At 52.1% G+C, this 16487-nt stretch overlaps 9 protein-coding genes across 9 annotated transcripts; 3 read left to right on the top strand and 6 right to left on the bottom strand.

The window, feature by feature from the left end:
* Window positions 1-136: 136 nt before the first annotated feature.
* Window positions 137-2587, bottom strand: CI109_100355 (uncharacterized protein; the record flags this gene model as incomplete). Its single annotated transcript, XM_065966764.1, has 8 exons — window positions 137-221; window positions 433-539; window positions 630-1076; window positions 1259-1312; window positions 1491-1506; window positions 1988-2104; window positions 2195-2373; window positions 2525-2587. 8 exons carry the CDS (start codon window positions 2585-2587, stop codon window positions 137-139), a joined length of 1068 nt encoding a protein of 355 aa, XP_065822836.1.
* Window positions 2588-2926: 339 nt separating this feature from the next.
* On the bottom strand, window positions 2927-4842 carry CI109_100354 (uncharacterized protein; the record flags this gene model as incomplete). Its single annotated transcript, XM_065966763.1, has 6 exons — window positions 2927-3441; window positions 3512-3799; window positions 4028-4306; window positions 4403-4476; window positions 4575-4761; window positions 4809-4842. The coding sequence occupies 6 exons, from the start codon at window positions 4840-4842 to the stop codon at window positions 2927-2929; spliced, it is 1377 nt and encodes a 458-aa protein (XP_065822835.1).
* A 380-nt stretch (window positions 4843-5222) lies between these two features.
* On the top strand, window positions 5223-5832 carry CI109_100353 (ribosomal protein L13; the record flags this gene model as incomplete). The annotated part of the gene is made up of 4 exons (XM_065966762.1): window positions 5223-5243; window positions 5381-5405; window positions 5456-5610; window positions 5653-5832. The coding sequence occupies 4 exons, from the start codon at window positions 5223-5225 to the stop codon at window positions 5830-5832; spliced, it is 381 nt and encodes a 126-aa protein (XP_065822834.1).
* Window positions 5833-6052: 220 nt separating this feature from the next.
* CI109_100352 (uncharacterized protein) lies at window positions 6053-7906 on the bottom strand (the record flags this gene model as incomplete). The annotated part of the gene is made up of 9 exons (XM_065966761.1): window positions 6053-6107; window positions 6150-6443; window positions 6517-6653; window positions 6873-7014; window positions 7155-7199; window positions 7320-7425; window positions 7593-7689; window positions 7760-7837; window positions 7880-7906. The coding sequence occupies 9 exons, from the start codon at window positions 7904-7906 to the stop codon at window positions 6053-6055; spliced, it is 981 nt and encodes a 326-aa protein (XP_065822833.1).
* A 605-nt stretch (window positions 7907-8511) lies between these two features.
* CI109_100351 (histidinol-phosphate transaminase) lies at window positions 8512-9799 on the bottom strand (the record flags this gene model as incomplete). Its single annotated transcript, XM_065966760.1, has 3 exons — window positions 8512-8951; window positions 9002-9236; window positions 9287-9799. 3 exons carry the CDS (start codon window positions 9797-9799, stop codon window positions 8512-8514), a joined length of 1188 nt encoding a protein of 395 aa, XP_065822832.1.
* Window positions 9800-10153: 354 nt separating this feature from the next.
* On the bottom strand, window positions 10154-11071 carry CI109_100350 (uncharacterized protein; the record flags this gene model as incomplete). The annotated part of the gene is made up of 5 exons (XM_065966759.1): window positions 10154-10293; window positions 10370-10459; window positions 10529-10835; window positions 10884-10961; window positions 11012-11071. 5 exons carry the CDS (start codon window positions 11069-11071, stop codon window positions 10154-10156), a joined length of 675 nt encoding a protein of 224 aa, XP_065822831.1.
* A 554-nt stretch (window positions 11072-11625) lies between these two features.
* CI109_100349 (uncharacterized protein) lies at window positions 11626-12800 on the top strand (the record flags this gene model as incomplete). Its single annotated transcript, XM_032002986.1, has 3 exons — window positions 11626-12057; window positions 12106-12312; window positions 12357-12800. The coding sequence occupies 3 exons, from the start codon at window positions 11626-11628 to the stop codon at window positions 12798-12800; spliced, it is 1083 nt and encodes a 360-aa protein (XP_031862793.1).
* Window positions 12801-12866: 66 nt separating this feature from the next.
* Window positions 12867-15256, bottom strand: CI109_100348 (uncharacterized protein; the record flags this gene model as incomplete). Its single annotated transcript, XM_065966758.1, has 6 exons — window positions 12867-13236; window positions 13361-13405; window positions 13468-14242; window positions 14298-14421; window positions 14497-15019; window positions 15066-15256. The coding sequence occupies 6 exons, from the start codon at window positions 15254-15256 to the stop codon at window positions 12867-12869; spliced, it is 2028 nt and encodes a 675-aa protein (XP_065822830.1).
* Window positions 15257-15605: 349 nt separating this feature from the next.
* Window positions 15606-16345, top strand: CI109_100347 (small nuclear ribonucleoprotein Sm D2; the record flags this gene model as incomplete). Its single annotated transcript, XM_032002988.1, has 5 exons — window positions 15606-15610; window positions 15681-15894; window positions 15977-16038; window positions 16092-16126; window positions 16206-16345. 5 exons carry the CDS (start codon window positions 15606-15608, stop codon window positions 16343-16345), a joined length of 456 nt encoding a protein of 151 aa, XP_031862795.1.
* Window positions 16346-16487: the final 142 nt, after the last annotated feature.

The raw sequence follows: 16487 nt of genomic DNA, 5'->3' as shown, positions 1-16487 counted from the left end.
ATCAGATCATGCCTAGAGGCAGCGCCGTGAACGCAGGTTGTCAGGGAGATACGAGCCATGAACATTCCGCAATTCTGTTCAGTACCAATTCTCATTATACTGTAATTCTCTCTATTTAATCTATAGTGAAATCCACCTAATCCGTTGCGATATCCTTCCCGAAGGTGTACATACCCTCGATCACGCTCAGAACCGAAAGGAATTGCATGAGCAGCGTTTGTCTGCAGGTCAGCAATGTCGAGAATGTCCCACTTACCCTCTGCCACTGGGATCATTGGAAGTTTCCATCAGATGAACGCCAACAAATCGTACTGATCATCAACAAACGCCCACCACGTTGCCACCTACTTTTCTGCACAAGCGACGGTCCATTCGTCGCAACGCAATCGACCGGGAGACTAATCATTAGCGGAGTCAGACCTAACCACTCACCTGTTCAGTCCATTCAGCAACTCGCAAGCAATATCCTCTGCTTGCTCTTCGTAACCGAAATCCTGCGGCGCGATCGGGGTAAACATCGCCCACTGGGCAAGCAGCATCTGTCGCGTTTGTAGTAGCACGAGTCGAACCATATGCTCCGTGACAAGGATATTGCCCTGACGTCAGCCGAGCTTCAATCTCCGACTTACTTGCATCACAAGGTAGCTGTTCGAGGCATGAGGTCCTTCATAATAGCTCTCAAACCTCTCACGAAGCTTCTGCTCCCAATCCACAGCGGGTCTAATCGTCAGCGACAGCTCCTTCGGCACACTCACACAGCCTTGCTCGCATCGAAAACCTTCTGCAGCTTCAACTCGTCGGGAACATGTTCCGCCGTATCGATAGTCTTCTGCCTCATCATGTGGACCTGTTGCAGATCTGCCATAATTTCCGACATGTTCCGTGGCGTCTTCCGTCGTTGCAAAATGAGCGCATCGTTCAGGATTCTGACTGTTAGCCCAAACTTGACCAGTGACCCACCTGACAAGCTCCGTCACAACGTTGAACCCTGTGATCAGTGGTGTGACACCTGAACCCGACAAGATCCCCTTCAGAGTGATCTGTTCATCATCCACTTCGGCGGGAAGTGGCAGGTCCTGCCGGTCAGCTAGATCAGGCCATCCGCACTTACAAAAGCATCCTCCAGTCTTAGACAAATTGGTCGCGCTCGCTGATTGTCAGCGACGCTTAAAAAATGCCCCAACCCACCAAACATGCCGTGCCCTTATCCGCTTGAAATAAAAGCTAAATGTTAGCCGAGTCTTCGTCGCCAACTCACCCAGTACATCCGTCGACGAATTTCCGTCTCTATTGGATCTAATCCCGCGTAGCTCTGTTGCTGTCAGCCACACTCTGGGTGATTACGACTCACCGCCGCCTCGTTCAACCTTAAACTAAGTGCCAATTGATTCGCTTGCGCGGTCATGAGAACATGCGCCGTGTTGTTGCCTAAAAAAAGGTGTACAATCCCCTCCCTACCAGTGTGAGATGCGCCATTTGCGTTCACTTACAAATACGCGATGACCACTACAAGTCAGCTTTGTCAATATATTTCAACCCACCATATGAACTTTGCATGACGGTCGGTTCCTGCTCGTCAGCCACGTCTACACTGCACACTCGCCTCCCAAATGTGTGCCATTTTCCCTCGCAGCACCCCGAGACATCTTCGGACCAATACTTCTACCTGCTCCTTGTCCATGTTCATGTTCATACGCGGGACCTGCACCAGCGTCGCACCAATGACCGCCAAGGCCAAGGCGAAGAACACTGAATCCGATTTGTCCCTCCTCGCCGCAAGATCGGCGAGGAAAGTCGGACGATGAACACAAGGTGTTAGAGGGTAGATCTAACGTCAGCATCGCCGTGGCATGTCCAACTCACAGAGGAAAAGAAATGCCCAATAATCGTATCAGTCACCGTCCGAGGCAAGACCTGGTCGAGGTGATCAGGCAGAGAGGATATCAGAGACCTTTCCGTTAGCGCCGTTTCCTCTCCATTCACTCACGAGGTGGACCCTTGCCTGTCCGAGTCAACCATGGTGGTGACCTCGGACAGTCCGGACAATCTTCGTATCGCCTCGGGCGTACCCCTTCGATAGCCATGTACGGCATCGGAAATCGCACTGCTCGGGGTTAGCTTCAGAGTATGAGACATAAAGTTATACGTGCCTCAAATCACTTCTCGTCAGCTCGCTCCTTACCAGTCCACTTACACAGGAGCCGGGCCTTTTCTCCTGGCGGCCTTGATTCGTACACACTCCGTCGCAAACCGTCGACATCTCGCACAGGGTAGCCTTGCAGCATCCGGATGGTCCGGTGAAACCAAAGGTGACGGTTCGCATCGTCGTCTTCGTATCAGCTCGGTGCGTGTGACACCACTCACTTTCCCTTCCTGCATGCCTCGCAACCTACATATCAGCGTGACCTGCCACCGCACACTCACTGATCAACCCCTGCGGTTTCGACTTTCCCTCTTCTGACCCCCCTCCGTCACTCGTCGTCCTCGACTGAAGTTCACCTCGCCTTTTCTTGCTATCACCCACTTCGTAATCCATTGGCGGTGGGGAATCACGTAGTGGTCCCATCGAGTCCACTGGGAGGGCCATCCTTTTGTCGTGCAAGAATGGGAAAGGACGTGATTTGCTGGTCGAAACTATTTAACGAGCTCACTGGAGGCTGTGCAAAAGATGTTTTCTGGAACGGCACCGCCCCGCTCGCCTCCGCCTCTACCGAGTCCTTGGGAGATACTTCTTTTCCGAATGGCTTATCATCCCCCCTGAATCAACATGTTATAATTAATGCATGCTTCCATCCTTGGCAACAGCTATGAACAACAAGTTTGGCCTCGAGCCCCGTTGATACCCCGCACAGTGCCTCCTACACTCCGTGCCTGGATGATGTGAGATTTTCGGGAAAAATAACCGAAACTTGGAACGTTATGCATATCATTGCCTGGACACCATCCCATACGTACTACCAACCCCCGGAGTACCTGGACCGAAACTCTGGCGCAGATTGGATGGTCCCGGACGTACCGGACCAGGACGCGGCGCAGGATTCCAATTAGTCGCCGGTGCCGGCGGTCTGGACGGTGGCGTTGAGCGATGCGGTTGATGCCGCGACGCAGCGGGGAGTGTATGCGGGGGAGGTACAGAGTACCCGGGAGCAGGAGGAGGAGCCATGGGACCGCCTTTCGGTGGCGGAGGAGCATGCGGCGACACCACGCTGGGTGCCCCGCCTAGATTCTGAATCGCAGAACTCTTCGGTCGGACGGTTGTATTATCATGCAAAGCATGCGGTCGACGGGGATCCAATGTCCCTCGGATCGCCGGTGAGGACACTGGGAGGAACCGGCGGGCGAGTTCATGGGCGAGTCCAGTCTTCGATGTTGACGCTGGTAGCATCTCCGCGGGGGAAACATTTCCAGTAAGTTTCGCAAGCGATGCGAGCAGTTCCTCGGCTAGATTCGTCAGCGCCGTTGCAAAAAGCACACAACTCACCGACTAGCTGCTCCCTCTCTGTTGCCTCACGCACACCCTTCCTCACCCTGACCTCTTGCCACGCCTGCAACTCCTCGATCATCTCGCCATTTTCCGCGAGGATATCATCCACCGTCTCCCTGTCCTTCCCTTTACCAACACCCGTCCACTGCGTGTCCTCGACCCTAGATCTCCGCAGAGTTCTTCTCTGCCACTCCTTGTGCCTCGTGTGTTCGTGCATCCCCTGGATCGTCGAGTAGTAGCCTTGTCCAGATGCAAATGTCGAGTCAAAGGTAGGCCCGAACGCCGGAGTGAAAGTCGTATCTCCGACAGTCGTGACTGCAAATCAGCTTCACCACAACAATTTGACTCACCTCCTCGAGTGACGCTTCCAAACCCTCCCTGCTTGTTCGCTCGAACCTCCTTCCACCGCTTCATCTTGAGACTTGCCCTTCGGATAACCGACTCTGATAACGTTGGCCCCGTTGACCCTCCCAGGGCCGATTGTATCGAAACGGCAGCAGCGTTGGCTACGTTGTCAGCGATACACATCAAGAGCTCACTCACCAAACTGCGTCCCTGACGCTGCCATCGTTTCCAACAAGCTTCCTTCCCCCTTCTTCTTCTCCACCTCCCGAGGATCCACAGCGCTAGTGAACCATTCACCACCTTGCGGAGTCTTCTGCACCAGCGCCCATCGCTCGGCACTAAATCCACTAGCGGAGCCCTTTGGTTCGACCTCGAGCAACAGCGAATGCAGCGCAGCACAGAAATCGTAGATCCCATGGGAGGGGAAATGCGGAGGAAGTGGAGGGACAGGAAGGTGGAATTGAGCTCGAGACGGGACTGGATTAGGGTATTGACACGGCACGAGCAAGTTCTCCGAGAACAGGTGGATGATATCCTATCGTATCAGCTATGCTTGACACCAGAGCAACTCACCACTAGTTGATCCCAAGTGAGCGAATCCTGTTTCAACACGTATCCCAACGTGTTCTCCTCTTTCTGAGCGAAATCTGGCGGTAGCCACAATGTAAGGATATTGTTGATAGGTGGTGGAAGGTTAATCGCCATCCTACTCCATCAGCTACGTTCGACTATCGCCACAACTCACTGAGAGATGACCACAGCCAGCGCATCGCGAGTTTCCCTCGGCAACCCCGTCTCCACCTTCCCCTTGAGCGACAATCTCAATCGCTTCGGCTCGTGGTCCCCATCAATCTTTGCATGCAGGGAATCCGGTGACGGTAGAACCACCTTGAGAGATGGTGTTCGTTTTCTTTTCCCTCCTGGCATTTCGGCTGAGACCACAACATCAGCTCCTGATCAGGTATGCCCTCGTACTCACCTTCCCTCGCTGAGCCCTGGGTTTCTCGTGGCATGGATAGTCAATAAACTGTTGACGCGCGTAAAGATCAACTATCCAGGGACGGGGCTTTGTTATTATCGACGCGGTTGTCAACTTGTGTCAGAGGTGGTAGACCCGTTGGTGATTCGTTCGACTCGTGTTGCAGTATATTCTACACCAGTCACAAAGGTGAAAGTGCATATGCATAACGCTGAATGTGCATGCTGTTGAGCTGATCAACAACGCACAGCACAACAATGGACAACCTCATCTCGGCATTTCGGATTTATTCCCACATGGCACCAGCCAGACGGAATCAAATCAAAAGTCATCCTCATCTCCTTCGTCTTTGCCATCATCATCTGTTGAAATTTCGAACAGCTATAAACCTAAAGCAACAACAACACAAGCACAATGTCAGCAACGAAAGGAAAGGTGAGCATGAGCCGTGCGGACCTAAGCTGACCATGTAGACCGCTCTCGCTCTCACCCGAGTATGGCACCACACTTCTGCACAAAATCGAGTTCTCGGTAATCTCGCGAGCAGAATAGCATGGGTGCTCATGGGCAAGCACAAGCCGACCTATGATCCGGCGGGTGAGTCCAACGCCTCGTTTCCACCGTCCTGTTCTAATAGTACCTCACAGTCGACGCGGGAGACTACGTGGTCGTTTCGGACGCACTCAAAGTCCATTTGACGGGAAAGAAAGCGACAGACAAAAAGTACTTTCACCACACCGGATGGATGGGTGGATTGAAAGAGACACCGATCACACGGATGAGGGAGAGAAGACCAGAAGAGGTATGTCTTCGATCGGCTAGCATCGTTGCTAACCCGCCCTAGATCATACGGAAAGCCGTCTCGGGTATGCTGCCGAAGAACACATTCCGAGATCGACGATTAGAACGATTAAAGATCTTCTCCGGAGAAGCGCCAGAGGTGTACAAGAGCAACGCCCTGCGGACATGGCGAGATGGGAGCGTGGACGAGAGCACGAGCGTGCAGCAAGAGGTCAAGGCATGATGTATGTAACATATCACGATTCCACCGAGTACCCTGTCACCGAGGGTCGGGCGTTGCGCTTGAGTAAAACGTACAAGACACTTGCGATCTGCTCGTGGGGACCCGTTTCCACGCACCTCGCCCTCTACTTGCCCGACTCATTATACATCCACTGAGTATCTCTACATGTGATCATAAGTGACACGTCAAAATAAAACTATAAATATATGCGCGCTTCGCCTCACACCGCATGCCCCGCTGGTCTCTCTGTCATCTGCTCGATCGCTTCCGGTTCACTGGAACACAGTCAGCTCGCTCAAATCCCCTCAAGGACTCACGTTGAAGCCTGCCGCAGTGGTGTTGGCTGATTTCGCGACCTCAGATCCAAACTCCCTCTCTCCGTTAATTCAGAAACTCGCCATCCCCCTCTTCCACCCACATTCGCCATCCCTCCTCCATCCAGGATTTGACCCTCCACATCCATACCACTTCTGCTCACCAAACCCGTCCGATCACTGGGCGTATTCGGACGAGACATCGGTTTAGGAGAGAGATGACTAGACGTAGCGGTCGCTGTCGTGGCTGTTGACGTCGTTTGGTTATTTGATCCAGCAGGGTGATAATAGGACCGTCTTTGCGCTTTCGTGTAATCAAACACTTTGAAACTGCACAGATCAGCGGTGCCACCTTATACGCTACACTCACTGCTCCTCCATCATGCGCATCTCCGGCGACATCATCTCAAGATCCTGTCCCTCTTTTCTTTTTCTAGCCTTCAAGGGATTCTCCTCCAATAGCAGCTCCTCCAATTCGTGCGTCGCGTCAAAGTTTGCCCGTTTAGACTGTCTGTCAGCGACGTCACAACCCCATCCCTACTCACATCTGGCTCAAACGGCGGGACAACCTGTTTGTTGTACAACTGATCCCAATCGACATTCCTGAACCAGGGATGCCCCTTGATATCCGCAAAGCCCCCTCCGCCTGGCTTATACCCCAGTCGTTTATTTGGATCCCGCTCGAGGAACTGAAATGTCAACCATTGTATCACACTACGCACTCACCCCTCGGATCGCATGCATGCCGTCTGATGAGCACTTGCCCGGTGCGTCTTCTGGCCAACTCAACGGTTCGTTGAGGATCGAATTGGTCAAAGCGCTATTCGTTCTCCCTCTGAATGGTCTTCTCCCAAACATGAGTTCGTACCTGCAGGTTAGCTTGGTCTTGCGTTGTAGACGTACGCTAATATGCCCAATGACCAAAAGTCAACCGGCGCAGAATATCCTCGTTTTGTCAAAACCTCGGGAGCTAGTCATCAGCCACAATGTCACAACTTCCGCACTCACCCATGTAGGCCATACTCCCCGCCACGCCCGTCAATAATCTCCGTTCTGAAAAATGAACACCAATATTGAAATCCGTTATATGGGCGTGACCTTTCTCATCCAGCAGGACGTTGTCCGGTTTCAAATCCCTAAAAGATCAGCGTGAGCCCGCTCTCGACAACCCACCTATGCACGATCCTCTTGGAATGCAGATAATCCACCGCCATAGCAATCTCCGCAATATAAAACCTCACGACTTCTTCACTCATAGCCCCCGCTCGATCCAAGTGGACTAGACACATCAGCTCATGTCCCCACCCTCGTCACTCACATCTCAGATCCCCTCCCAACATCAAATCCAGAACAAAGAAACAATTCTCATCGTCTTGAAAGGCGTATCGCAGGTTGACGACGAATGGATGGTCGATCTATCTGTCAGCTTTGCTATCATATACTCACTCACCTCCTCCAGTAACCGCCGCTCCTGAACGATATTCGCAACCGCCTTCATCTTGACGCATTTCGCCTTGTTGATATATTTCAACGCGAACAACGTCTTTGTATGTTTATGTTGCACCACTCGGACCTGTACAAGTCAGCATGTATTCCTATGGCCAGCGACTCACCTTGCCGAAAGCACCCTTCCCCACACTCCTCAACAGGTAGAAATGAAACAGGTTGACCTCTCCATCAAAGTCGATTGCCTATGTCGAGGTTAGCAGTGATAGCTCGTACGCCTCGCTCACCTCTGGCTTGCAACAAGCCGCTCCCATTGTACCGTCCCAGTGTGACGTAGCGGTTTATAATCTGGCGGCGTGCGGGGTTGGGAATGTCTATTGAAGAGTTAGTCAGATTGTCATCGAAAGGCGCAAATACGTCTGGTGGAGGACCGAGCACACGTCGTGAGGAAGAAGCGATTGAGGAACAAAAGGAAGGTGGTTCACACTCCAAAGGGGGACTCACCCAAACGTCGAGGAGGCCTGCTTCTGATGATTGCTTTGTCGTTGATGTGGGATGCTGAATGTATGTATGCTAGTTCATCGTCTGAACACGTTGTGAAAGATGCAATGATACCTTGTTGTAGCAGGATAGATACACCCTTACGTACTGTACCTAGTCGTGCCTGATCACTGTAGCAGCAATAATAAATAAAATACCACTTTCCGCCTATTTCACTGGTGCTGGCTTGTAGTGGCTGACCTCTATCACCGAAATGCACATCGATCCATCTGCACTCTATGCTCTCCACGGTTGCATCTATACATCGCAAGCTAGTTTCGTGTCGATGTCCAGACGACACTTCAGGGTCAACAACAAAGGCGCTGTCTGAAACGCGACCAATATCCCATTGTCCCTGCTACGTATGCATGTACCGGTTCTATAACAAAGCAGCCAACTGCTTCACTGCCTCTTTACATTCTTCCTCGGTACCGACGGTGACTCTCAGACAACCCTCACAACCCCTTTCGCTTCCCCTGAACCTCACCACCACACCCTTGGACTCGGCCATGGTCTTGTACACTTCCACCGCTTTTTGATTGCTGGGCTTCCCCTCTGAATCTAGAATCTCCGCAAGAACAAAGTTGGCATTGTTCCCACCTAATATCCTGCCCACACCTTTGGTGTTTTTGAGCTCTTCAATGAGCGCTTTACGGTTGATGTTGAGGGTTGCCACGGCCCGAGACATGGTGGCTAGACCTTCCGTGGACAACGCAGCCGTAGCGAGAGAAGCGGTTGGGAGAGAGACGTTGTAGGGAGCTTTCGTGTTGGTGAGGATTTGAATTAATGGTGGAGGGGCAACAAGATACCCAAGTCTACCTGTCAGCTCTGTTGTGTGTACTCTCTAACCCACCTGATCGCGGCAAGACCGAAACTCTTGCTGAGGGTCTGAGTTACACAGACATTGGCAAACTCGTTGACCAGCTTGACGGCACTAGTACCCTCCGGAGCGAAATCGATATAAGCCTCGTCGACGACAATGACACCATTGAACTTGGGGTTTTCGGCGACTCGTCGGATGACGTCAAGGGGGATCAAGGTTCCAGTGGGGTTACCTGGAGAGCAGATGAACATCATTTTGAGATCGGGATACGCTTCGAATGCCTCGTCCATCTGAAGTCTGTCAGCGGGATCATTCAACACCTCACACTCACAGCTTGCTCGTCCAACTGGAACTTGCCATCGTCGGTGATCAATGGGACTTCCAAAACCCCCACATCGTTGACGTTCGCCGTGACTTTGTACATTCCGTATGTAGGAGGACATGTCATGACTCTGTCCTTCCCGGGCACACACAACACTCTGTACAACATATCGATGACCTCGTCACTTCCTACACCGAGGAAGACCCATTGTTCGTCAGGCACCCCTCGAAGCTTGGCAATGGATCGTTTGAGTTCGTCGTGGGTAGGTGAGGGATATCGATTCAGCGAGGCGATCTCGGAATCGGAGAGGAGGGAAAGGGTCTGTGATGCCACACCATTGGCCAGCGATGGGATACTGGAACCGATAGCGTTCTCATTCGCATCGAGGAGGATGCCTGCAGAATAGTCATCACGGGCACATCGATAAGGCTGAAGTGCTAGGATGTTGGGCCGAATGAGGGGCTCGAGGTCAAAGTGAGCGGGGTGAGAGGGACCAGGCGTTTTGAGACCGAGGATGGGCATTCTGTTTAGCAAGTGATAGATGTAGTTGAGTATAATCGCAAAGATGAATCGAGTTATCAGCCAAGAGCGATAACCGAGTCGACTGAAATGTCCAGGTAAATGTCATCGCACGTGGCCGATCGATCGGAGTTCCGCCACATCTCCTCGCCATTCAAGTCACCCACAGGCGAGTTCCAAATGTCTGCTTGCGAGCTACGCCGTGTTCGTTGGGTTGAAAGGGGGATGCACAGAAGTGTCTCGAACACACAGCGCCCTGTTACCCCCTCGTCAAGGGGAGCTGTTCAGCCCACCCCGCCCCACACCAACACCCACACACACAACGTTATATCATATGCATACATGTAATCGATCATTCTACGCGGTGACGCCAACCCTCTGCCCGCTCATGTTCCCAACGACCTCCTTGCCCTCCCAGAATCTTGGCAATTCGTTTCCTGGGACAAAGTGTCGCTCGACCTTGTCTTTTGTGATGACACACAATCGGATACAACCACCTGAAGAGCCGTCTCGAGACATGGCGAGAGCGAGTGCTGCGATGTATCAGCGAGTATTCAACGCTGGGTCACTCACTGTTCTTGACAAACTTGACAGTCTCCTCCTCTGACCATCCTTCTCGGTAGGTCGCATCGCAGTAACCGTAAACATATGTAGAACCGGATCCTACGAATGGGGTCAGCACTCGTCCATGTGAGCAGTCAATGGCGCCCCTGAGACAGACCCCGCACTCACCTCCGATAGCCCACGGTTGTTGGAACATACCACCACCTAGAGGGATGTTATACACCGATCCGCCTGCCTCCTTATCCCACCCTGCAACGATGATACCCGCTGACAACTGATCCTTGTTGTCGTAACACATCTTCTCAAACAGTGCCGCGGCGGTAGCGACGGGAGGTGGTGAGCCATAGACCGAGGTGTAGACCTGAGCATGTTGATGAACGACATCGGCGACAGCTTGTGTGTCAGCTGCTGATCCTGATCGACAACAGTAGATTCGGTCGTGAATATGGGTGAGTTTGTCGGTGACTCGGTTCGCCTACGAATCTTGTTAGCTACACCAGCAACGTCCTATGTCTTGACTCACGATGTAGCTCCCCGTTGTTGTTCTACTGTCCGCACCGATGACTACACCTCCTTCGAACTGGACGGCCATGATAGAGGTCTGAGGAAGGGTCAGCAAAGGCTGACGGCTGAGCTGCGAGAGGCACTCACACCAAGGTTAACCTCGCCATTCTTCAGACGGGATATGTCGACGGATGAGATGTTTGCCATTGTATTTTGTGTGATAGTTGTTGAGGCTTTGTGTATGGATAGCTGATAAAGTACATGTATAGGTTGAATGAATTCGCGTCGCCAACGCAAGCGGACGTTGTTGCGGGGCACTTTGAATCACCACGTGGATTAATGAATGAACCAGTGGTCATTGACTATCTCCGCGGGAAACAAAAGTGGCAGAGGAGTAGTTCTGTTGACCCACCCTGCCTGCCTGCACCGTATCGTTGAATTCTTCATGACAATAACACGTAGCATAGAGCACCCTTGTATACACCGCATCACAACTCTGACTCGCAGCATTGCTTCGCCTCGACACTGCATAACCGCTTCGAACTACGCGTCCTCATCCAAACGCTTTGCCACTTAATTCTGAGCCGACAACAATATCCTCACCGTTGATTTGAAAAGAGAGGCGCGTCATAGGAGAACAGGGCGTGATCCCGTGTTCTACGGGCTGGCTGGTCACTTGTTCACTCTTGTATAATCCTAAACCACAATTCAACAACAACCACCGTCATCCTTTAGAATTGTTACTACATTACTCTTTTACCATGCCATCTGTGCTGTCACCCACGAGCACGTCGTCAAAATCATACGCACCCTTGGCAGACGAAATCAACCCTTCTTTTGGTAACACCGCGCCGTCAGTCACTCGTAATGGGACGATAGTCTATTCGAAACGAAGCGTCTCTTCGACCAGTACCACCTCGACAGACTCGGATGATCTCGAACGTGTAGGCGCGCAATTGAGAAACGATTCAGAAGAAACACTTTCACCACGTCCGAGCAGAAAGGGCAAAGAAAGGGCGAGGATGAATTCGTTGATGGAGGAAGGTGATATCGGTGAAATGAGAAGAATGTCGGTCAAAGGCAAGGAACGAGCTTGGGACGTGGAGCAAGGAAGGGAAGAAGAGTTTGAACAAAATGCTGGTCAATATCCACCTCTCAACGAGACAGAAGAGGAAGAGAAGAGAATACAGGATGTACGTAAAACTCTCCTTCAACTTGGGCATCGCGCTGACACCTCGCAGAACCTCGCTCGGATCGCTGCAAAGGAGGCGGCAAAACGCAAAGCAGCTCGAGAATCTAGAATATTACCATCCTCACCGAACCCTTCCTCCTCCTCCTCTCGACGGCCATTCTCCCTCGTCGAATCTGTATCGAAACGAGGTAGTATCATGGGTTTAGTGGAAGGGATCTGGCCAGGTTCACCGAGAAAGGATGCATCAGACGGCGAGGTGAGTGCAAGGTATCAATCTGTTGACCCGCTGACACCTCATAGCTGCCGACGGTCAACCCACCTCGCGGAGCCGACGCTCCATACGCCAACCCTTACGACCCTCAACCTGCCTTTCCACCTGTCCCTCGGATGGTCATTTCACCTACATCACCCCCTAATCCCTCTCCATTCGACGACCCGGCGGATCCTCGACCGACCGTTGTTCCCTCCCAATCCTACACGTCTCAACGTCGGCCTTCACTTACCACAAGCACACCAACCACGTCACCCCTCGCCTCACCGACCGACGGGGTCGGGTTCTCCTACAGCGGACCGACCTGGCGAGGAGGTCAGGCAGTGCAACAGGACGATGGGACGGCGCAATTGCCACCGCGGAGAGTGGAAAAATGGTGGCATGCGTTATGTGCTTGGGGATCGGATCTTGACGGTGGACATGGAGACCAGGTTCAAGGACGACAAGCAGGCAGGACTAATCCATTCGAGTGATGGGAAGGATAAACGATACGGTACGATGCGACATGATGACATACAACTGCATATGAATATGGATGCTTACAAAATGGGTGGCGGTCGAGACCGATGCTGAAAGATAAATGTGATGAAAACAAGGAGGAGCCAGGGCCAAAGGTCTGCACTGGACCTCCTCACACTGCTCCCCTCGAAGAAGCTTCCGAGGACATGTCCGCCTGTCTCGAGTAGTGCCAGTGCTAGCATACCGAAAGCTGCGGGCCACATGATGGCCAGAACAGCTTTTTCAATCTTCGACTTGTCGCGCTCGGTGGGACGGTTAAACAGGATAGAGACGAAATGTTGCATTCGTGATCGGGCGAGCTTGTCTTGAAGCAGTTCCTGAGGCGGTAACGGTTGAGGTAGAATCCGCTGTTGTCGGATTCGAGAAGCGTGGACAAATGTGCCGTGCAGCCTGTGACGATGTCAGTGTGATCCTTGCTGGATCCACCTACCCATAAGGCACTCGCTGAGGCAATTTGACTCGCGCAACGACCGCACCCATCCCCTTCGTCATACGCTTCGCATCGATGACCCACAATTCTGACCCGGCGTCAGATGCAGTAGACGGTGTCCCGTCGGGTCTAATATAACTCTCATCGTACACTGCTTGTCAGCGACGCCTCAACATCTAAACTCACCATACGAGAGAAGATATCCATCATCCTCAGTGCTGCCATGTGCTCTCGCCACGAATTGCGTTTCCTGAGCATACCACCCTTCTGGCAACGCAAAGATCTGAACAGGCCCGCTGATTCCCCTCTCCCAATCGCTCAAGATCTCCGCTGACGACCTCCCATCCACCGGAATCATATTCTTCCCCTCGCCTCTCGCTCTTCCTCGACGAATAAGCTCTTCCACATCGATCTTCACGATACAGTCCACTTTGGCTGCACCTCCTAGACGTTCATCAAACGATCCGGATCGCATCGTACAGCCGTAAACGAATTTCGCGGCAGACATCGATCTGTCATGCGGTAAACTCGGAAATTCGAATGGAATCACCGTCAGAGGGAAAGAATGGGTGATCCCTCCGTCCCGCATGGCAAAGCGATAGTAATGCAATCGAACGACATCGTCAGTGCCAAATTGCTTTTCGACTTTGGGTATATCCACCGCTCCTGCCGCGTAAACCAGCTTTGCACTCTTGAACCGACAAGCGAGCATGTTCACAGCCACCAGTTCCTCACTCGAATACTCATCCCACGCATTCGCCGTGTGGAAGATCAAGCTGGGTTCGGGCTCTTGGAACCGTATCGGCTCTTGCGGTGTTTCAGGCGTTCGCAATAATCGAGGAAAGATGACAAACTCTGACGGTAGAGTACGATCAAAGTGTATCAACGGCACGGGATGTCGGGAGAAGAGATTATGCGGGGCCAGGGTGAGAGGCAAGTTGAGCAGGATGGTATGCGTTCGAGTCGCTGCAAAGTCGTGCATCCTTTGTCCATCAGCTTAAGCCAGACTCTACTCGCTTACATCTTGGCACGTCCCACGTCAACTCCCTCCTTCCATACAACATGCTTGCCCTTCCTATCGATGACAGAATATCGCACATGCGGGGCGTCAAACATCTGAGTCGAGTAGAATATGAGCGAGCCATCTACTGGATCGATACGAGGGTGTGCTGTCATCCAGTCCTGCGGAATGTCAGCGATGCATCTTCGCTGCGACTCACCTCTTGGACCCTGCTCAAACCCAATCGTTTCCACCATTCCCACTTGCCCCTCCTGACGCCCAGATCTTCTCCATCACTATCAGGTAGCCTGTCCCAGCCGACCGTTTCGAGTTCCGGTACCCTGACTTCGAGCGGAGGACCCGACTCGCAAGTAGCCAACAACCTATGATCGCCTTGTTTCGCCTCTCCCGTTAAAATCTCATCCACACTATCCTCCACCATATCTTCCTCTGCTGCCTCTGAACCTAAACCTTTTCCCCACCATATCACACTGGTATTGGCTACACTCAAAACGCCCATTCGCGCTCTCAAAGCGATAAAGAAAGCTTGTATAATCGCGATGACGATGCGGTGCAGCGAAGAAAGCGGTGAGATGAGCAGGGCAATGGAAGGGATAGGTGATCGAAGTAAAAGGAGTGTCATCGTGAGCAAGGGCGTAGCTAGATGTCGATTGGTATAGAGTGGCTGGGAGTTTCGATCGGGCGGGAAGAATACCCCATGAAGCATGCCATCTCCGTCGAACCTGCCTCTTCGTCAGCATTCAGTGATAAATGAATCAGTTTACTGACCAATGGTAGTGCCTCCCTTGCTCTGGAGGGTATACAGGATTCCCTCCATTCCGGATATACTGTCCACCCAACAACTCTTCCGGGATCTGACCTTGAACGTCGCACGGATGCGAGACAAACTCCTCGGTGACCGGCGCAAAATTCCCTTTCAGAAAAGGATGGATTGCGTCTCCGCTCGGTACCGCCGTCATGATCGCTAACACTGGGTTCCTGCGGCTACTGAATGTCCACCATGATAGGTCACTCTCTTGAGAACAAGCAGATGGCGGATCGGTTTGTCACTTGTTTCACAAAAATCAACAATGACGCAGACTGGAGATGAAAAGTGGAGGGACAGTATGAAGAGTAGGTGGCAAATGTGCCACATCACTCCAATCACCGAGTATCACCGCCACTCACTCTTGCTCGCACTTCGTTGCTATCACTCGAAGTTGGTCGGATTGTTGCATCAATACAATAGATACAACTTGACACTACAGCTCATCTCGACCTTACTATCTACGCCCCGTCTCGCCCCCATCGCCCATCCAACCCGCCGCCATGTCGTAAGTTACCGTATTCGCCTTTTTCCAGACACGCTGTAGCTAATCAATCCATTCCCACCTCCTCATCTAGTCAATACGCCCACGTCCCCAAGACCGAGCTTGACGAAGCACAAATACGAGAACTTGAAGAGTACGAAATCTCCCAAGGACCCTTATCAGTCCTCCAACAATCGGTCCGAAACTCTTCACAGGTGTTGATATCGTTGAGAAATAACAAGAAGCTTTTGGCGAGGGTGAAAGCGTTCGATAGGCATTGTAACATGGTTTTGGAGAATGTCAAGGAGGTGCGTGAGGTTTCAGGGAATGCAACGAAGAGGATTGTCGCTTGGGGTGATCATGCTGATTAATCGCTGGGTGGACTTGCAGATGTGGACAGAACAACCGAAAGGAAAGGGAAAGAAGCCTGTCAACAAGGATCGATTTATCTCGTGGGTTTTGGATGAATAGCGTTCGGGAGCACGAGCTGATGATCATGTCGTAGAAAAATGTTCCTCCGAGGGGATTCTGTCATCCTTGGTGAGTGTATTGCGCGTACTCACTTCCATGTACTGACTTTCCCCTTCCAGTCCTGCGTAACGCTGCTTAATCGATATAGAGCGGAGTGAAGAGGTGACGAGGGGAGGAGACAAGGGGAGAAGAAGTGACGAGGAGACGGACGAGGAGACGGACGAGGAGACGGACGAGGAGAGAAGAGGACGTCGAGTCGCTGGCATGGAGCCGCACAATTACGAGTGAAAAGAACGTCACAAGTTCGACTTTGGGATATCCCGTTCCGTTCAGATTTACATTTACATGCATGTCACATTGTATTTCCTACTTCTGCTGGGTATCGTTGACGGGAATATTGGTATAATCTTCTTATTCACGCTGCACTACT

Source organism: Kwoniella shandongensis, chromosome 1 (genome assembly GCF_008629635.2).
Source record: "Kwoniella shandongensis chromosome 1, complete sequence".
NCBI lineage: Eukaryota > Fungi > Basidiomycota > Tremellomycetes > Tremellales > Cryptococcaceae > Kwoniella > Kwoniella shandongensis.
This window is presented reverse-complemented; position numbering and strand designations above follow the sequence as displayed.